This window comes from Epargyreus clarus, unplaced genomic scaffold, assembly GCF_041222505.1.
Source record: "Epargyreus clarus isolate Ecla_fem2 unplaced genomic scaffold, WU_Ecla_fem_2.2 ptg000035l, whole genome shotgun sequence".
NCBI lineage: Eukaryota > Metazoa > Arthropoda > Insecta > Lepidoptera > Hesperiidae > Epargyreus > Epargyreus clarus.
The window spans coordinates 9345527-9366040 of NW_027332240.1; the positions used below are offsets into that span (position 1 = coordinate 9345527).

Here is a 20514-nt window from a genome sequence, read left to right on the forward strand (position 1 = left end):
TTGTGCCAATAACATTTCATTACCCTATTACTGTTAAGTAAAATAGTGCCATTTGTTAATATATTGTCGTAAAAATAGGTATGTAGTACTTATCGTACTATCCCATGGTACTATCAGCGTGTAAAAGTAACGAAATGTCAAAACCAAAGACAATTTAACTTCTCACTCAACACTCAAAGTCGATAAAAATGATTATTCGTTTAATCATTCGACTTAAAAATATCGTTTGTGAAATATTCAAGGTTTGCGATAAATATGAAGTGTTTTGATTTGACTTTGGCACCTATCTATATGTATGGTATATACAGAGGTTTTTTTATGTGTGCTTGGTTGGTCAAACCCGAAAATATATTGAATAGGCAAAATGCATAATTTGATTTAAAAAAAATGCCTGGTCTAGCCGGATGGAACGAGTTCATTTTCAAAAAGAAAAACACCCTGTATAGTTGCCTCATGAGGTAGGATCGCTTGAAACAATAGAAGAGGTAATAATAGATGACAAACTCGTTTAAGAACAATTCATACATCCTGACTTTAAGTCTTAAATTACCAATTATTTATATTAAATTGATTGGTTTATGTGCATGTGCATGTGCATATATTCTACATATATTTAATATCAGCCTATACGATTAAGACGAAGCTTTGTACTTTGAAACTTTGTATTTGTTTTTAAATACTTGATTATAATTTTATTACTACCATTGTAACTTATTAAAATACCATGAAAACACTTATTTGAACTATTTATTATAAACCGCCAGGAAAATCGATTTCAGTAATCCATGGATTAAAAAAACATTCATAATCTCGTAAATCGATACATTCGATTATTTTTGTACAACACTAAGAAAAATGCTATTTTAAAAATGTCTAATTTGCCAAATGTCATGTTGCTATGTCAATATTGTTAAATGTTAGCGAAATTTTATAATTATTTACTTTATACGAATGGCGTGAAAATGATTATTATAAATTAAGGAATAGAAGAATCTACATTCTTAGTTCTTACAATAGTCCCAATAAACTAGTTGCAATGTCGTCCCCAAAGTCATTTGTACTTATTTGATGACAGTTGGTTTTTAATCTTTTTTGAAACGGTAAGTGTATACAATAACAATAATACAAAAGAAAAGTAAAAATTAAAATGCCACACGTTTATTTTAGCTTAAAATATAATTTATTTTTTGAAATAACAGTCATTAAACGCATAATTTTAGGTTAGTGAAACATCAAATCGTGCAATTACCCATTTACGGCGAGCTTGGGGAGTGGGGCTTCATAGAATTAAAAATGTAGGACTGTGTTTTTCACCGTGATAACAAACGGTGAAGCTTTTTGAAATTTGTAAATTGGGTTTTCCATTGAAGCCCAAATGTATTGGTGCTCTTAATGCATCATTTATACATCTCTTATATAGCAGTAATAAATTTAAAATATGTAACAAATGGTATATAGTAATGTAGAGTTATTTTCACAATAAATCTGGTCATCAGTGCCACCTAGGTTTTTGAGTATCCTATCTTTCATACTGGAACCAAACACACTCACCACATTTACTTGATGTTTATATTTTTAGTTCCATTTCATTATAATCTGTATGTACAATCATATTAGAATAAATATACATATAAAACAGATATATTTTACTAATATTATGTTTTTTTTTTACAGACACATCATGTACATAATTTTATAACATCGACAGTCAATTTAGTTTTACAATGACCAAAACATCAAAGAAACATAGACAATAACAATAGAAAATCAAACTTATCTTATGAAGCTGTGAGATTTAAATATGGATCTTAAAATTTGCAGAGTTTGCCTCAGAACAGAGGCAAAAATGTACAAATATGATAGGTTTCAGTTAAAGTCGTATTATGAAGAAGTTTTAGCATTAAAAGTGAGTATTATTCTGATCTTTTATTTTGGCTATTGCTTTATAGAATCTACATTCTTAGTTCTTACAATACTCCCGATAAACTAGTTGCAATGTCGTCCCCAAAGTCATTTGTACTTATTTGATGACAGTTGGTTTTTAATCTTTTTTGAAACGGTAAGTGTATACATACGTGTTTTATTTTGGGTATTGCTTTATATAGATGATACTAGCTGACTCGAACAAATGTTAAGGGTGAACTACCTTTATCACTTAGAGGTATTAAAAATAGACAGTAACCGATTCTCACACCTACTGAATATGCATATAAAATTTGGTGAAAATTGGTAGTCGCTTCGGAGGAGTACATTAACTAAAACTGACACGAGAATTTTATATATGAGATTAAGAATTAAAAAAAAAATGAGTGGTACTTACTATATGCAATATATGATTCTAACCAATCTACCTTGGATCATCCAGTTGGGGTTTCAAGGACAATTTCGGCAGATCTATGCCCAGCAGTTTTTTTTTTATACAATATAGAAGTAGATAAGAATGCAATCCATCTGATTGCAGGTGACTACTGCCGATGGACATCTGTAATCAACCCCAGATAGGATTTGATTTCCTGAGTTGGCCATAGATGTGCTGCTTTCCCTGAGGATTAAGCTGGCATGCCTTAGAAATGTTTGTCTCCCTTACCAGATCCTTCGAACCAGAACACAGCAGCATTTAATACTTTTTTATTATGCAAAAATATGTGTGACGGTGGTGCCATCGGAGTACCACCACATGGTCTACCTTCAGAGTATTATATTAAAAATACATAAACCATATATATTACAGGTGGATGAAACAGACGGTCTACCTCATTATTTCTGCTACGAGTGTGCGACACTGCTGCACAAATTCCACAAGTTTAAAGAGAAATGCTACTCCGGACAGAAGGTGTTGAAGGAAATGCTGTGGAGGGGTCCTGTGGGTATAGTCCTGGTTTAGTGTTCATATTTATGTATAAAAAATCAAGTTCCATAATATGCTTGTATCTGCAAAATTTTAAAATAGTCAAAGGATGTTTACCACACCCCTTTAATCATATTTCTAGAATTATAAGCTTTATACTTATATATTTCATGCAGCCGTTTCTGTGAACTTGAGTAGAATTCCCATTCATTTTCCAAAATATACAAAAAATCATTGCATAATAAGAAGAAATGTGTGCACAAGAAATTTATGCAAAAATATTTGTGCAAAATTGAAATATATCAGTTGGAGTAATGTAAAAATTGTGTTATTACTTATTATTCTTAATTACATTGCAATTAAACATTTTAAAAGCGTAAACAAAATTTTCTTACTTTTTTACCCGACTGCCAAGGAAGGGTTATGTTTTTCGCGCGTATCTTGTATGTTTGTCTTTCTTTATTTGATCCGATCTTACAAAGGGCTGGATAAATTTCGACAGTTAATATGTCATTATATTCGTCTCAATGACCCGAGTGTCCTTAGATAGGTGTTAGAAAAAAAAAATCAAAAGGGCGAATTTTTGGCGCGAAATAGTAACACATTTCAAAAAAAAAGTCAACCGAACCCATCGAGTGGGGTATCAAATGAAAGTAAATTAAATGTAGATTATAAAAATATATTTGTATATATGTAAAACAGCAAGATGGCTGACTGACTGACTAATTAAATGACTTTTTCTTTTTTCAAAAATCAACGTACAGCCAAGACCGCTCAACTTAGAGTTCTGAAATTTTGCACATGGGTCTGCTATATAGCGTAAATAAATACTAAGAAAAGTTTTTTGGAAATTCCGCCCCTAAGAGGGTAAAATAGGGAAAAACAGTTTTTTTGAAATCCTTTAATTTTGAAGCAACTAGTATAAAATTTTGTATTTGGCTTTCTGGGTAAGAACAAAGACACACCTATTTATCCCCATCCGCAAACTTAACCTCGTAGAGGGTGAATTAAGGGGTAAAAGTTCAGTTAAACAATCGTCAATTTTGAAGCAAACACTATGAAATTTTGTATTTGGCTTATTGGATAAAAATAATGAAATTCTACCCATTACGAGGCAAAATAATGACCGGGACTTTTAATTACAGACGTTATATATTTTATGGAGCGTAAATGGTGGATTGTTTTGCGAAATAGTAACACGTTTTAAAAAAAGTTAACCAAACCTATCGAGTAGGATATCAAAATAAAGGAACTTAAAAGATATTACACATACATTATATAATATATACATATATAAAACACATTGAGATGACTGTCTGACTACATGAGTAGTGTTGCTGTGATAAAGATCAACGCAAAGGAAAACCGCTGAACTTTAGAGTTCTCGAAATTTTATTCATAGGTCATTTATATAGCGCAAATGAGCACTACGAGGATAAAATAGGATAATATTGTTTGAATCTTTTGATTTTAAAGCAGATACCTTCTATGAAACTATGTATTTGGCTTTCTGGATAAAAATAATAAAACGCCTATATCACCGTTTTTGGAAATTCTACTTTAGTTTTTATAATGCAGTCGGGTTTTTTGATTTTTTAATTAATTATCATATGTATTCTTTAGAGATTCTTGCATGAATAGTACTATTCAATTAATTTAATTTTACAAAATTCTCTTTTCAGATATCCTATGAAGCAGTTTACAAAATCGATAGAACTGACTATGGCTTGCAATCATCATTGAAAATTAATAATGAAAGCAGTAGAATCAAAGAATATTCTTACGAAGAACATGAAGAACTGGAGAAAGTAGATATTAAACCAGAAAAGGATGTCATTATAGATCTTGATAATGAAGATTTAGATGATGTATGCTCAGATAATGAATGTAAGGATACAGAACAAGACCCGATGGATGTTGATATAACTAAAATAGAGGATGATGAAGATTCAGACTCAAGGTAATGTTTAAAAATACCCAACCTTCATGGTTTAATTACGGAAACTCTGTTACACCTAATTCTGCCTTATATTAATTTTAAGTTCTGCTGTATTCTAGTTTGAAACATGTAGAAAGGACACACTCACATAAGGCATTGCAACATAGTTGTCGATTGACTTATAACAGTGTTAAGCGCTGCTGTGTTCCGGTTTGCAGGATGTGGTAAGGGAGACACCTACATGAGGTGTTACAACTTAGTTATCAATGGTACCAATGCATCTATGGCTGACATCCGGCAGTACTGCAATTAGAGGATTGATTATAGATGCTCATAAGCAGCAGCGACCAATTAATATCAGAGGAACAGTATACACATTTCCTACTTTAGTGTCATAGAAAAAGGATGTGTGTACTTATAAACAGATGAGAATTTAAACTTCTTTAGTGTAATGAAGTAAATAATATTATGTATTACATCAACGCACGCAACTTCTTTTCACCCCGAAAATACTATTCTCCCAAACACATAAAAACAAATTTAACTTCAAAATATTTTTTTAATACAGAACAGTCAAAACAACTACAATTGATCTTAAGGAAGAGACAAAAGTAAAAAAGGAGACGGGTAAAGTGAGAAAGAAGCGGAAAATAAAACGTTATAATAATGATGGAAAGGAATGTAACATTAGGCAGGTCATAGTGACAAGTAATCATTGGAAGGTATACGATTTGAATGAAGAGGAAGCTGTTACGGTAATTATTTATTATTATATTAGTAGTAGAAATACTACTAGTGATAACTCCTTAGTAACACTTCAAAGGCAGTTATAGCCCAGTGGTTAAGAAACTCGGCCTCTCGATCGAGGGGTACGAGGTTCAAATCCCAGGCACCTCTGATTTTTCAAGGGTATGTGCGTATTAGAAATTAATCATCACATGCTAAACGGTAAAGGAAAACATTGTGAGGAAATCTGTAAGATTATCTGTAAGATAAGATTTGTAAAAAAAAATTCAAAGGTATGTGAAGTCTACCAATACGCACTTGGCCAGCGCGGTGGACTATGGCCTAATCCTTCTCATTCTGAGAGGAGACCCGTGCCCAGCAATACGACGGTAATGGGTCGATGATAACGATGATAATGATGAACACCTTCATAAGTAAATTAAACACCTTTAATGTGGTAAAACCTTCTGTGGTCTCCAGAGGCACACCTTTTTCTTCCTCATAACTGCAGTGTTACTACCGTACTATTAGTGTACTTACCGGGTCTCTAATCTTATCTTGGGTTGACTACAGATGTTCATGGGCGGTAGTAGCTCTTTACTATCAGATGGACTGCATCCTCTTTTGCTTATTCTATCTTATGATAAAAATATTGAGTTGAATTTAATGTAGTATTGTTTTTAAAAATCTTTGTGAGAAACATAGATTAGTACTAATCTTTGGTGACAAAATAACATTTCCAGCTAGGTTAGGTGATACCTGGAGAATTATTCCGACAGTTTCAGTTTGGTAGTTTTGAGCTTGTACATATTATGTAAGGAGTTGAGAAAACTTCGATAGCGTGATTCAGAAACATGTGGCGCCATCTCTTGACGAATTGCGGAAACACGCCACACTGAACTTATTTATAAGTTAAAAACACTTATAGGAGTTTGTAAACTGCATTTATTGTAAAATATAGTACTTCATGTGGATTTTTTTCATTTTAAGGCATTCAGGGCAAGGGCTGAAGATAAGAAGTATTTGGAAGCGGCCTATAAATGTACTAATTGTTTCAAGGGATTCTCCAAGGAGATGATTCTTAAACGTCATAATAAATTGAGACATATTGAAGTAAGTACCAACTACTTTGGCCTTTTAACAGCAATGTCAAATATTTTTGTGTTCTAAATTGAAGCGTCTGACGTATCAGGCTTTTCAAAAGAGGCGTTCCAACTTAGTCCTCAGGAATCAGTCAGGTATAGTCCGCTGTGAAGTTGTGCGCAGGTGTAGTCAGAAAGCTAATTGATTTTAGCTTATTGAATTTGCGATTGAACACAACTACAAGCATATATTCCGTAGCAACAAGTGCAAGTGCGTATCCCGCGCTGTCCTCGTCTCGTTAATATCTACAATCTGCTGTTGTGACGCAACTCGTTTCTATATTCAAAGCGGACTAGCAGTTTGGCGAATCTACCACTATTTCCGATGGATTAAGGATGTCTGTAATAAGAGCAGCAATCACCACTTACCATCATCTGATGGTGATTAACACATAAATTATTGTGTGTTACATCCGCGACCGCAACTTCGTCGTACGCTGAAAATACACCGCGCTGTCTACCTAAATGCCCACCAACCCAAATTTTAAATATAGATTTTGATTTTTTCAGTCCATCGGCAAATTCGAGTGCCGCTTCTGCCACGTGCGTTTCAAGCTGGATTGCTATTTGAAACGTCACATGAAACAACATTACGAAAAGTATAAATGTCTCCGATGCAGTTTGGTCTGCGATCTTGAGTAAGTGGTCCTATTCATAATACTACTGTAGTTATGTTATTGTAGTTAGGTTAGGTTAGGTTAGAATTGTCCCTGTAGTACCGGGACCAGAATAGCGACTAAAAGTGACCCCAGGAAGGACAGCGGTTTGTGTGGTCGCATATCGCTGTAATCACCAGGGGATGTGAGAGGAGCGTAAATTGCTCCTCCCCAGGGCAGAGCCCGATAGAAGGGCATCGCGTTAGGAGGACTCCGGTTGTGTTCCGTTGGAGATCCCGGAGTTCTCCAACAAGCGTTGAGGACGGCCACCGGGGGGGTTTTAGTGCGGCAAAAGTCCCACATAACCCGGTGTCACTCCCTTGGCGTCGGGTACCTTAGAAGGTTTCCCCCCTCGTCAACAAAAATAAAAGGTTAGATTGGAATAAAAAAATACTTATTTTTCGTAAAATTTGTGTCTATTCTTGCATGAATATTAATCAAAATCAATTCATCAATTTTCAAAAATCGTTCCACAAAATATTAGTTGTGATTTTGTTATGAATTTTAATTGACATACATACTACATATTTCCAAAAGAATATTTTCTCTTCTCCAATAATTTGTAGATTATAAAGATATATTTTTTGTCTTCAGGTACACTGCTTTCCTACATAACGAATATCACAGCGGTGTTGCGAAAAAATGCGAACACTGCGATCAAGAGTTTAGGTAATAATAATTATGTTCAAAGAAAATATTGCTTGACATGCACACACATACACGCGTGCACACACACATGGGTACACACAAATTATTATTTTTATGCAATATTTAGATACTCTCGAACAATTCGCCAAGTAATTCGCCGAATAATGATGATAAGTATGTAATCGCCGCGCACAAACGCTTTATACGAGTAGTTTGGTTCGCCCTAAAAAACCTGCGACCCGTGGACAACTGATGACTATCATGGCGAGTACCGAATAAACCCGCTTTGATTTACATATTCGTCGCGTCGTCGCGTCTCGTCTTCACTCGACGAGTATGGAAAATTTCATTCGAGAAAAGCATTACGCGTTTCATGCGTTTATATATACTCGTCATTGTTCGGGGAATTATTCACGAGTATCTATTTTGTTGCTTTAGATGCAACCTCAAATCTCGTCATTGTTTGACAAATAACTAGGCGGATTGTGCAGGAGTATCTATTGGCTGCTTTAGATTTTAACCTCATTTCTCGTCATTGTTCGGCGAGTAACTCGCGAATTATTCACGAGTATCTTTTTTCTGCTATAAATGGTTAACATATCGCTATCCTTACAGACATACATCAACGTACTACTCCCACTTGCGTACACATCGCAGCGAGTTTGTTTGTGCGTTGTGTGGAGTGTCATTCGTCAGTCATACCGGCCTTCATCAACACCAGCGGATCACTCACGCTCTTGAGGATGTCGTGAGTACAGTCATAGACTTAGAATTTTTTCGCTACGCTAAAGACCAACAAAGCATGAGAAAGACATATGTCAATCTATATAGACAATCTATTAGAGAGAAAGAGATGCCAAGAAAAGTGACGGCGTGTCAATTTCTCTTCGAATCAGCGGCCTTAAGCTGCTCCGACTACCGCGCGTTTTGATATTTTTTTTATGATATAGGAGTAGCAGACGAGCATGCTGTCCACCAGATGGTAAGTGGCTACTGCCGCCCATGGACATCTATAATAAACCCCAGATAGAGATATTCCTACCTGAGGTCGGCCACAGATGCGCCGCTACCCCTGAGGACTAAGCTGGAACGCCTCGGAAAAGTCTGTCTCCCTTACCACACCCATCAAACCAGAACACAGCAGCGCCTAATAGTGCTGTTATTAGGCAGAAATAGGTGTGGCGGTGGTGCTACCGGAGTCGAACCCAAAAGGGTTCTGTTTTCTTTCTTCGGCAACTGGCGTTCGTTCTGTCTCTTCGTTCAATTGTCAACTATATTCATTTTTCATAAGTAGCTCGTAGATGATCAGCTGAACTACCTTCTTTTCCCAGGAAATCGACGACGACGACGATGAAGTGAACACCTACTGCAATACATGCGATATTCGCTTCGAGACTCGCAAGGCGTACAAGGAGCATCTGTTCCAGTCGGTGATGCATGCGGAGGGTGTCGTGTGAGTATTGTGCCCACATCGTCCAATATCCATAATTAATTATAATAATAATAATAAAATCATTTATTCGCAAGTTATATAATGCGTCGGGATGCAGCAGCCAGGATACAGAAAGACCGAATTACTTAAGTACATGTATTTAATCAAAACAGAATGTTACATGTTTTGGATTAAATCTAACCTAAATTATAACTAACTATCCTAAGTGACTTGCTGGGGCAATGTTAGCGCCCAGAGTGAATTCCCACGTTCGGGACTGTACGGTGGAAACGGAGCGGTGGTGCGGAGTCAGCGTTCCCACGGCACGGCGGCGGTGCAGGATCGGATGTCTTTCTAGTAATTTTGTTTAATTCGAATTTCTAACTGTGGTGATTAAGGCCAATATATAACACTCAGTTGTAGCCACATGCACACATACATAAAAATAAAAAAAATAAAAACACGATGATATAAATATTAGACAACACAAAAAAGAAATGATAATTAAACACAATAAAACCTACTCGTAAAACAAAGTATAAAATTATATGTACCACTATGTAAAATTGTATATTATTTACCCTTTAAAAGGTGCAAATATGCACACGTATGGAGTTTCTTGCGCCGCTTCTTCTCCATAGCGAAATACCTTACGAAGCGGTGGTAGTTTGTTGACTTGACTTTCAAAAAGTATTCTATTTATCAATTTTGAATAAATGACATTTGAATTTGAATTTCAACTGTCCCAGTAGTGGGGTTGGTGTGGGATGCGTTAAACATACAGGTCATAAAAGTGTGTAAAAGTATAGGAATGCTTATTTTTTATTTACTAGCTGACCCGGCAAACGTTGTCTTGCCTTATAAATAAAAAAATGTTAAGGGTGAACAACCCTTATCACTTAGGGGTAGGTATCACAAAAATAGATAGTAGCCGATTCTCAGACCTACTGAATATGCATATAAAATTTGATGAAAATCGGTAAAGCCGTTTCGGAGGAGTACAGTAATTAACATTGTGACACGAGGATTTTATATATAAGATTTATTTTCATTTAATTCAGACAGTCCATATTTTGTTAGTATTTACATTGCACTTAAAAACCTAAAAAAGACCATAGTCTAGCCAATTTAATAAATTTCATACGTCTTTGAAAATATTATCCATAATACTCTATACATTTATAAAGTAAAGAGTAGTAAAATAAAAAGTAAAATAAATCGTAATAAGAAGAAAAATAATTAGGAAAGGGAACACAGAATGGTAAAAGAATTATAAAAGATAAAAGTAAAATAAAAAAGATAAAAAGTAAAAATAAATATTTTGTTAATAAAATACTTATTTTTTATCAAGTTTAGAATTTCGATACTCAGAATTAAAATGATTAATTTTGCTTTTAATAAAACTGAAACATTATTAAATCTTTTCAGGGACGAAATTGATAATGACGAGACCGTGCCGAGAAAAGTACTCGGGAAGAAAATGCAGAGTAAGGTTAGTAACATTTGCATGGTCCATTTGCATATGCTTATAACTTATGCATGCGTTATTGTAGTATAGAAAAAAATAATGAGGAAGAAAAAGCACAGTAAGGTTAGTAACATTTGCATGGTCCATTTGCATATGCTTGTAACTTATGCATGCGTTATTGTAGTATAGAAAAAAATAATGAGGAAGAAAAAGCACAGTAAGGTTAGTAACATTGGCATGGTCCAATTGCATATGCTTGTAACTTATGCATGCGTTATTGTAGTATAGAAAAAAATAATGTTGAAGAAAAAGCACAGTAAGGTTAGTAACATTGGCATGGTCCAATTGCATATGCTTGTAACTTATGCATGCGTTATTGTAGTATAGAAAAAAATAATGAGGAAGAAAAAGCAGAGTAAGGTTGGTAACATTGGCACAGTCCAATTGCACATGCTTGTAGCTTATGCATGCATTACGAAAATATAGAAAACATACTGAGAAAGAAAATGCAAAGTAAAGTTAGTAACATTTGCATGGTCCAATTGCATATGTTTGTAACTTATACATGCATTATGATGGTATAGAAAGTGTTCTGGGAAAGAAAATGCAAAGTAAGGTTTGTAACATTGGCATGGTCCAATTGCATGTGATTGTAACTTATGGTGGTTACTAACGTATTTTGACCTCCTGATCACAAATATCATAAAGAAAATTGGCGCAAACGCCATTTTGAATAAGAAAGAACGAAGGAGAACCTCTTTTTGTTCGGTGTGCATGATCGCGCATTCATAACCGATTTAAACTATTTTTTTAGCTTTCCCCAGAAAGGGTGTGTGTGTGTATGCGTGCGTGTTTCTGTACAGCGGAGATTAGATCTGTCGGGCGTGACTCCCACATTTTTAACAACTCAAAGCCCTCCGCTGTGTAATACACACACACACATAACCAACACACAACACCAAATTTTAGGTCGATCGGCGGTATGCGCTTTACGGAAGTACACCCTAACTTAAAAACTTAGAAAAACTTCTGGGAAAGAAAATGCAAAGTAATTTTAGTAACATAGGCATGCTCCAATTGCATATGTTGTTCGTCTATGCATGTATTATTGTATAGAAAATAATGGACTTCAGTTTTAATATTTATTCTCTTATTTCAGATTACCAATGAGATGCAGAAACCGTAAGTATTTTTAACATTTGTTTGAAATCAAAATATGTAGTGTCGAATAGTTATCCATACATAGATAAATATATTAATAACACACTAAGATTTTCACACACACTAAGAAATCTTAACTCTTTATTATGATAGGTATAGTCCGCGCCAAACCTCTCGTCCACTCTGAAGTTGTTGCGCGCAGGTGTAGTCAGAGAGCCAATGCGGTCGAACACATCTACAAGCATATACTCCGTAGCAACGTAAGGGCACACTTACTGCGCTATGTACCCGATTCCGGGGAGTCCCGAGCTGTCTTCGTCCCGCAGATATCTACAATTTGCTGTTGCGACGCGACTCGCTCCTATATTCAAAGTGGACTAGAAGTTTGGCGCGGAATCTATATGTGAATAGCTTGGTTTTTTTTTTCAGAAAATCAAATGATATCCAGGGTCCTCCACCGTATAAGAAACGGTGGGGCCGGGCTCGAAGGGCTTGTAAGAAGCCAACTACATGCCATCAGGTAATTAAAAAAACATTTAAAAACCCACTTGTGAGCATTTAGCCACTCGCCAAAGATCGCCACTCTTTACCACCGGTAGCACCACCGCCACACCTATTTCTGCCTCATGACAGCAGTGTTAAGCGCTGCTGTGTTCTGCTTGATAAAGGAGATATATTTTTCTGAGGCATTCCACCATAGTCCTCTGGGGTAGCGGTGCATCTGAGGCCGACCTCAGGTAGAAAAAAGTTTTCGCCAGCGCCATTAGTATTTCTGAATCACGCCGTGGAAGTTTTCCCAATATTTCACATGCGTTGCTATTAGTACGGAACATAGTGTGGCGGTAGTGTCTCCGAAGTCGAAATTACGAAATATTTACTTTTAAAAGTTGTTATTTGTAATTAACTATTGTACCACTATTTTGTAATTAATTAAGATATTTTTTTGTTGTCATGTGTGTGTACCATGTATTACGTAATAAAGTTATTTCTTTCTTCCTTTCTTTCTTTATTATTTTGCCACGCATCTTGTGTCGTTTCTTCTCGATAGAAAAACCTTACCAAGCGGCGGTGATTGTTGACGTTCAAAATGAGTGCAACATGAATCATTTTTGTATAAATCAGATTTGTATTTGAACCACAAAATGTTTTGACCACCTTTAAACGGCAGGTATATCCCGCGCCATACTTCTAGTCCGCTCTGAAGTTGTTGCGAGCATGTGTAGTAATACAATCTGCTATGACGACGTGATTCATTTCTATATTCAGAGTGGATTAGCAGTTTTACGTGGACTATACACAATCATTGTTTTTTTTTTAATTTCTCATGCGTCAAATGTTCCCGTTTCATATAATTCAATAAAATTCAATGGAAATATGTCTTTACTTCATCATTACTTTGACCAAAATAATCAATTAATACTTAAATCTAATTCTTATAAAAAAAAACAAAAAAAACTCTAAATGGCTAGATTTTATAAATGTTAACAAATAAAATACAATAAAATAAAACATCAATAGCATGAATTCATAGTATAACTTATTAATTATGTATAGGAGGAGATAAAAGGTTTTTTATTTTTATTTTAATAATTTATTTATATTTTATTTAATAAATAAATAATAACTAATTTTTGCCCGCGGCTTCGCCCGCGTTTAAAAGAAAATAATATAACATTCTAACATACACAAAACTCGTACCTTCAACTTTGCTAAAGATCATCACTTGATTAAATGCATAGTTTAAGATTAAATCCTTACTAATATCGATTAAATAATCGAATTTTTAGGTTCAAAAGATCGATTCTCCGATTAATCGATCTTAGATCGCCATCCCTAGTTCCCGTGGGATTTCCGGGATAAAAACTATCCTATGTCCTTTCTCGGGTCTCAGACTATCTTTGTACAAAATTTCATAAAAATCGGTTCAGTGATTTAGGCGTGAAGAAGAGACAACCAGACAGACAGACAGACAGACAGACAGACAGAGTTACTTTCGGATTTATAATATTAGTAAGGATTTATTATACCTTTATTTTCAGTGTGGCAAAAGTTTCGAGACCCAGATGGCGTGTATGAAGCACCACGTGGCCGAGCACCCGCGGACATCGTTCTTCTCGCCCACCGAGCGGCACATATGCGAGATCTGTGGCGTTTCGCTGGCGGTAAGCGGTTCGATTTCCGGTTGAGCATGCTACTATAGTGGTGTTTGATCCTTCTTGGTGTGGCTCTAAAGAAGATATATATTATATCGGAGTAGCAGACGACCATGAAGTCCACCTGATGGTAAGTGGTTACTGCCGCCCATGGACATCTGTAATCAACCCCAGATGGGATTAGATATTCCTACCTGAGGTCGGCCGCAGATGCGCCGCTACCCCATAGGACTAAGCTGGATCGCCTCGGAAAAGTCTGTCTCCCTTACCACACATCACATGCATCACCGTTTAAGCAAGTAATAATTAATTTCCAATGCGCACGTACCTTTGAAAAGTCAGCGTGCCTGGGATTTGAACCTCGGACCCTTAGATCAAGAGGCCGAGTTTAACCACTAGGCTATCACTGCTTCAGGTCATATTGGTTATACCAAATTTCAAATGAAAGAAAGAAAGAAAAATAATGTATTCGGCACAAATGATACATTTCTTTCAGCCTGGAAGTGTGTCGGCGCATCAGAATATGCATACGAAGCAGAAGATGCATTCATGTTCTACTTGCGGGAAGCAGTTCCACTCAAGTGTCAGCTACAAGCGACATCAGTTGGTAGGTAAACGACATTTATCAGTACAAACATAGCATTTCATAGGAGTGTTATAATAACTGAAGCTAATGACTGCTCAGCAATCTTAAGTAGAGGGCGCCACACTACCACATATTAGGAAAATTCTCACCTAGATTGTGAAGGTATCATTTTGGCTGCAACACTTAATATCCCACTGTTGGGCACGTGTCTGTCACCATAAGTGGAGACCTAATGTACTCCACGGTAGTTCAGATCGGAAAGTGAAAAAAATCTCCAAAATGCAATGCCACTAGTCACCCATCCAACATCGAAACTGAAACACCGCACCTGATGTTGATTTCTAACGTACAAGTAGCAAATAAGAAATGATGGTAAGTGGCTGCTGCCGCCCATGGTCTGTACTCAACCCTAGATGATATTACCTGGGGTTACCTTAAGCCCTACCTCGGGTTGCCATAAACGCGTCGAATATATAATTTCTCCCTTATCACTACCCTTTAAAGTAGAACACAGCAGCGCTTAACACTGCTGTTATAACTCAGAAATAGGCGTGACGATGGTGCCGTCGGAGTCTAACCACGAAGGTTCTTTCTCAAATTTATTTAATTTTCTTTCCAGACTCACACGGGTGTTAAACCGTATGGTTGTACGCTCTGCGATAAAAGATTTACGCAAAGCAACAGTATGAAGCTGCACTACAGGACCTTTCATCTTAAGGAGCCCTATCCGAAAAGGTATGACTATTTTATTTATGAAGATGGGCCATAAATCGTGTTTTTTTTTTAAAGTTTATTTCTTACTAGCTGACCCGGCAAACTTTGTACCGCCTTAAAATCTATTTATCAAATATAAAATATAGCCTAAGTTACTCGTGGATGATGTAGCTTTCGAAAGGTGAAAGAATTTTTAAAATCGGTCCAGTAGTTTTTGAGCCTATTCATTACAAACAAACATACAAACGAAGCTTTCCTCTATAAAATATTAGTGTAGATGAGGTGTTTGGAAAAAATTACGAGTGATTTTTTACAAAAACCAACAGATTTTAGTCAACATCATGAAGTTAGCGGCTTTTGCAAAAAAATGTACCAGCCAACTTCATGATTTTCAATGTGATATTAAAATTTAAAGATATTTAAAGAATTAAAGATTTATTCATCATCATATAGCTATATACATATAAGCAATCTTAAATTAACTTGATCTAAGCTTAAAAACAGTGATAGCCTAGTGGTTAAGAAACGGCCTCTCGATCGAGGGATCCGAGGTTCAAATCCCAGGCACGCACCTCTGATTTTTCAAAGTTATGTGCGTATTAGAAATTAATTATCACCTGCTAAACGGTGAAGGAAAACATCGTGAGGAAACATGCATACTTGAGAGATGTATATAAGAAAAATCTTAAAGGTATGTGAAGTCTACCAATACGCACTTGGCCAGCGCGGTGGACTATGGCCTAATCCTTCTTATTCTGAGAGGAGACCCGTGCCAGCAGTGGGACAGTAATGGGTTGTTGATGATGAGACTTTACCTAACTTATATTTTTGACATTTTTTAACAGAAACAGAAGGAAAAAGAATACAGACATCAAAGAACCAGAAGCCGGCAATGAAGAGGCTTCAGACGAAGATTCTGATGAGAGTCTGACCGAACCCGACCAAGTGGAGGCTCAACGGAGAACCGAACCCGGGCCCAATGCTCACGCCTTGGATAGTGAAATGCATTTCTTAACGCTGCCCTGAAGTGGTGCCCTATTGTAGGCAATCATTGTAATATTTCCAACTTTCAGCCATTGACTTAACAATGTTCAAAAAACACTTTTTTATAGTTTTATTGTAGCAGACGAATATGCAGTCACACGGTGGCCTCATGGTATGTGGCTACTGCCGCCCATGGACATATGTAATCAACCCCAGATACGAGGGCGCGTTTTTAAGTCCGCGGAATGGCGGGGTTGGAGGGATGATAGCGGGCTTGTTAAGGGCGGTACGTGTTAAGTGACTCATAAATAGTATAAATATAAAGTTTTATCACAATTGCATCATTAGTTTTAAAACTATCGACAATTAAACAACTCAATCCGGAAAAAAAAATAAAGTATGGAGAAAATCGAGCATCGCGCCGTTATAAAGTTCCTTACCAAGCAAGGAAAGTCTGTGCAAATCATAATGGAAAAGATGTCATCGGTTTACGGGGACTCTTGCCCTGGAAAAACGATGGTTTACAAGTGGAACAACCTTTTTAAGCTAGGCAGGGATTCACTTGAAGACGACCCACGACCCAGACGGTCTGTTGAGGTGACCACTCCGGAAACGATGGCGAAAGTCGAAAAATTAGTACTGGAACATGCTCGGCTAAAGAAGGAACAGCTTGCAGAAATGGTTGGAGTATCGGATACAAGCATTTTTAAATTTTTGCATGACCATCTTGGCATGACTAAGGTCAGCGCGCGGTGGGTGCCGAGAATGCTCACGCCGCCTCAAAAACAACAGCGCGTTGAATGTTCCCGTGCGTTTTTGGACCTCTGTGGAGAAGATAAAGATATTGTATTGAATCGAATTGTTACTTGAGATGAAACTTGGGTTCACCATTATGAACCTGAGTCTAAACAAGACTTCATGCAGTGGCATAAAAAGGGTACAGCACCTCCTAAAAGGTTTAAGGTGTCACAATCGGCCGGAAAATTCATGGCGACAGTCTTTTGGGATTCAGAAGGAATTTTGTTAATAGATTATAAAGATAAAGGTGTCTCTATAACCGGAGAATATTACGCAACTATCCTGGAGCGGTTAAAAGAAGCCATCAAAGAAAAAAGGCGGGGAAAAATCAACCAGAGGTGTCCTGCTGTTGCACGACAATACGCCCGTACACAAAAGCCGTATTGCACTGGCTGCCCTGCATAAGGTGAGCTTTGATATTTTAAATCACCCACCCTATAGGCCAGACCTGGCTCCCAGCGATTATTATCTCTTTCCAAAAATGAAAAAAGAGCTTCGTGGAAATAAATTTTCTACAGACGAAGAAGTTAAGGACGCAATTTTTCCGACAAGGACGAAACATTTTTTATGAGGGTTTAAATAAGTTAATACAAAGATCTTAAAAATGTATTCGTCTTGCAGGAGAATATGTAGAAAAAGAAAAATAATTTTGACATTTTATTTTCCCTCCTTGTTTATTTCCCCTCATTCCCTCTCCCCATTTTATTTTCCCTCATTCCGCGAACTTAAAAACGCACCCTCGTAAGATTAGAGTAATCATGGAACAGGAAAAACAAGTGGAAGTGCTAAGTAGGCGTGGCGCGGCTTCCACTACTAGGCGTTGTTACTCTCACTTGCCTTCAAACGAGTCTACTCATGTTTGAGCGTCGGTTCGAGACAGATGTTTGTCAAATTCTATAAAATAAATTATTAAGACATATTATGCTATTTTGGAATGTAAAAATGATAGCAGAAAGAAGACAATTAAAAATGGAGGTGTTTCGTACCATCACTGAGTACAATTTTATTTTATATTTCCTAAAATCTTAAAAATATCAAATTTAAAAATAATTTCCACATAGTCACGCTAACATCAACCTTAATGCTTTCAAATAAAGTTCATTTTTTAATTGATTCCACCATACCAAAACGTCTAGAAGAATCCACGCTACTCAATAAGTGATGGGGGCAAGTATAATTTTTCTTATCGATATTTTACAATATACATTATTATAAAGGGAAAATATTATATTTAGAAAATAAAATTATATAAATCTAAAATTAGGTTCTTGCGACAAAAAGTATCGTAATACCTACTACGTAATAGCTGTAACTCACATAGCTGAGGTGTACTCACATATCATATCTCTCATGACATAATTATCTCATTATTTTTCGATGGCTTGGATTTATGAGTGCTACTAGTAAGGAGAAATAGACCGATGCTATATAATTGTTAAGGATGCGAACAATTACTAAATGTTTAACATTTATATATTTACTTTATATCATTTACAAAATATATCTATGTACAAAAATACGTTAACTATGTAGTACGTAGTATTTAGAGTCTTGAACATTTTAACCTAACTATTTTTTTTTATATTATATTTTTAAAACAAATTTAAAATCTGCGGCAGCTTAAATAGCTAAAAACTTCGTTTCGTGCATTCATTTTTAGGATGTAATACTTATGTTTTTTATTTTACTTTTTAATAATTAATCCTTGTTTAATTTTAATTCTATTCTACATTTATAGCTAGCACAGTAAATCGATGAGTATCGATAATTTTATCGTAAATAAACTCTTTTGTCACTATTCCAGTAGGAGAAATATTACGCAAGTTTGGTCCGTAAGTTTAAAGTGCTTAGGGCTATAATTGCATAAAGCCCAATCACTGCCATCTATGGTAAGTAGCGGAACTACATTTTCAAATACTAAATGACGTAAATGCTTTTATGTGTTGTAGAAAAATAAACTTTAATATTATACGCGCCTAAGTTGTTTTTACATATTCATTCTGTATATTTTAGAATACTTTCGAGTTAACTATAAATGACCAATAAAATGATATTTACTTTAGTAGTGTTATATGTAACAAGAAAAACGCAAGTGTGAGTTTGGCGACAACGGTTCCGATACATTCGCTCGTACTTACCACTTCTACTTGATTTTCTTTTCTATGAGAGTAATACCTGAGGTCGACTACAAATGCGTTGCTACCCCTGAGAACTAAACTGAAACGCCTCGGATAAGTATGTCTCCCTTACCACACTTATAATGTATATATATAGTCCGCGCCAAACTTCCAGTCCGCTCTGAAATTGCGCGCAGATTTAGTTAGCATATACTCCGTAACGTAAGAGCAATTTAACGCAGCTATGTATAGTCGGCGCCAAACTGCTAGCCCGCTCTGAAGTTGTTGCAACCAGGTCGTTATACAATTTGTTATGGCGACGCGATTCATTTCTATATTCAGAGCGGACTAACAGTTTTACGCGGACTATACCCGCGGGCGAGAGCAACGGAGGGTGCCGGGGTACCGCGCTGTCTTCGTTCCGCCAATACCTACAATTTGATATTGCGACACGACTCATTTCTATATTCGGAGCGGACTAGGAGTTTGGCGCGGACTCAGTTTTATGCTTAAATTGAATAAAAAAGTATTACTATTCATTTATAAATATGTTTGAATAAACATTAAGTTTTTATGTGTAATTTTTCAAAAGGCAGATAAGTATCTAGCCTATGTCAATTGATGACAGTTAGTTATTATCAACTCGTCCATTATAAGAACTCATTGCACCGTAGAAGTAAGTGTACTATTGTCATCATCTATTGATGTGGCATTGATTAAATATAAGTTTGGAATACTTTGTTTTATTTTACCGTATTTTCCTTTATTTTTAGGCTGAGTCTATTAATACAGGTACTGTACGAACAATTTATAATTATTAATACAGTTACCGTACGAATAATTTATAATTATTAATACGGGTACTGGACAAACAATTTATTATTATCCGATTCGAACCGGTAGATTTTCAGAAATCTCCAAAAAACTACAAAAAAATTTTTTTTGAATTTTTTTTTTAATAACTTTTAAACGGCTCTACCGATCGATTTTAGAAACTAAGCTCTTAACATCAAAAAAAAAAAAAGGAAACCCTAACCTAACCTAACCTAACCAATTGAATAAATGTACGAATAAATATATTTAAACAAAAAAAAAATTAATAAATGTTCGAATAAATATAATTTATTAGTCCAGTACCTGTA

The 20514-nt window shown here is 35.8% G+C and overlaps 2 protein-coding genes across 2 annotated transcripts in view; both read left to right on the forward strand.

Moving 5' to 3' along the window:
• The window catches only part of LOC140756452 (uncharacterized), a 105654-nt gene that overhangs the window by 19321 nt on the left and 65819 nt on the right, over positions 1-20514 (forward strand). The window lies entirely within an intron of this gene.
• LOC140756732 (uncharacterized) lies at positions 883-16673 on the forward strand. The gene is made up of 17 exons (XM_073092280.1): positions 883-1100; positions 1675-1906; positions 2732-2863; positions 4531-4808; positions 5356-5542; positions 6504-6626; positions 7166-7293; positions 7906-7980; positions 8575-8707; positions 9291-9412; positions 10820-10883; positions 12019-12041; positions 12450-12540; positions 14060-14182; positions 14670-14780; positions 15379-15494; positions 16319-16673. The coding sequence occupies exons 2-17, from the start codon at positions 1802-1804 to the stop codon at positions 16497-16499; spliced, it is 1992 nt and encodes a 663-aa protein (XP_072948381.1). The 5' UTR covers positions 883-1100; positions 1675-1801; the 3' UTR covers positions 16500-16673.

What these genes read in the sequence shown, in the direction of transcription:
- LOC140756732 (XM_073092280.1), top strand. Translation starts at nt 1,802, where the DNA reads ATGGATCTTAAAATTTGCAGAGTTTGCCTCAGAACAGAGGCAAAAATG. An exon ending in CACTGCGATCAAGAGTTTAG is followed by an intron (nt 7,981 to 8,574) that starts GTAATAATAATT and finishes CTATCCTTACAG; the next exon opens with ACATACATCAACGTACTACT. An exon ending in ACCAATGAGATGCAGAAACC is followed by an intron (nt 12,042 to 12,449) that starts GTAAGTATTTTT and finishes TTTTTTTTTCAG; the next exon opens with AAAATCAAATGATATCCAGG.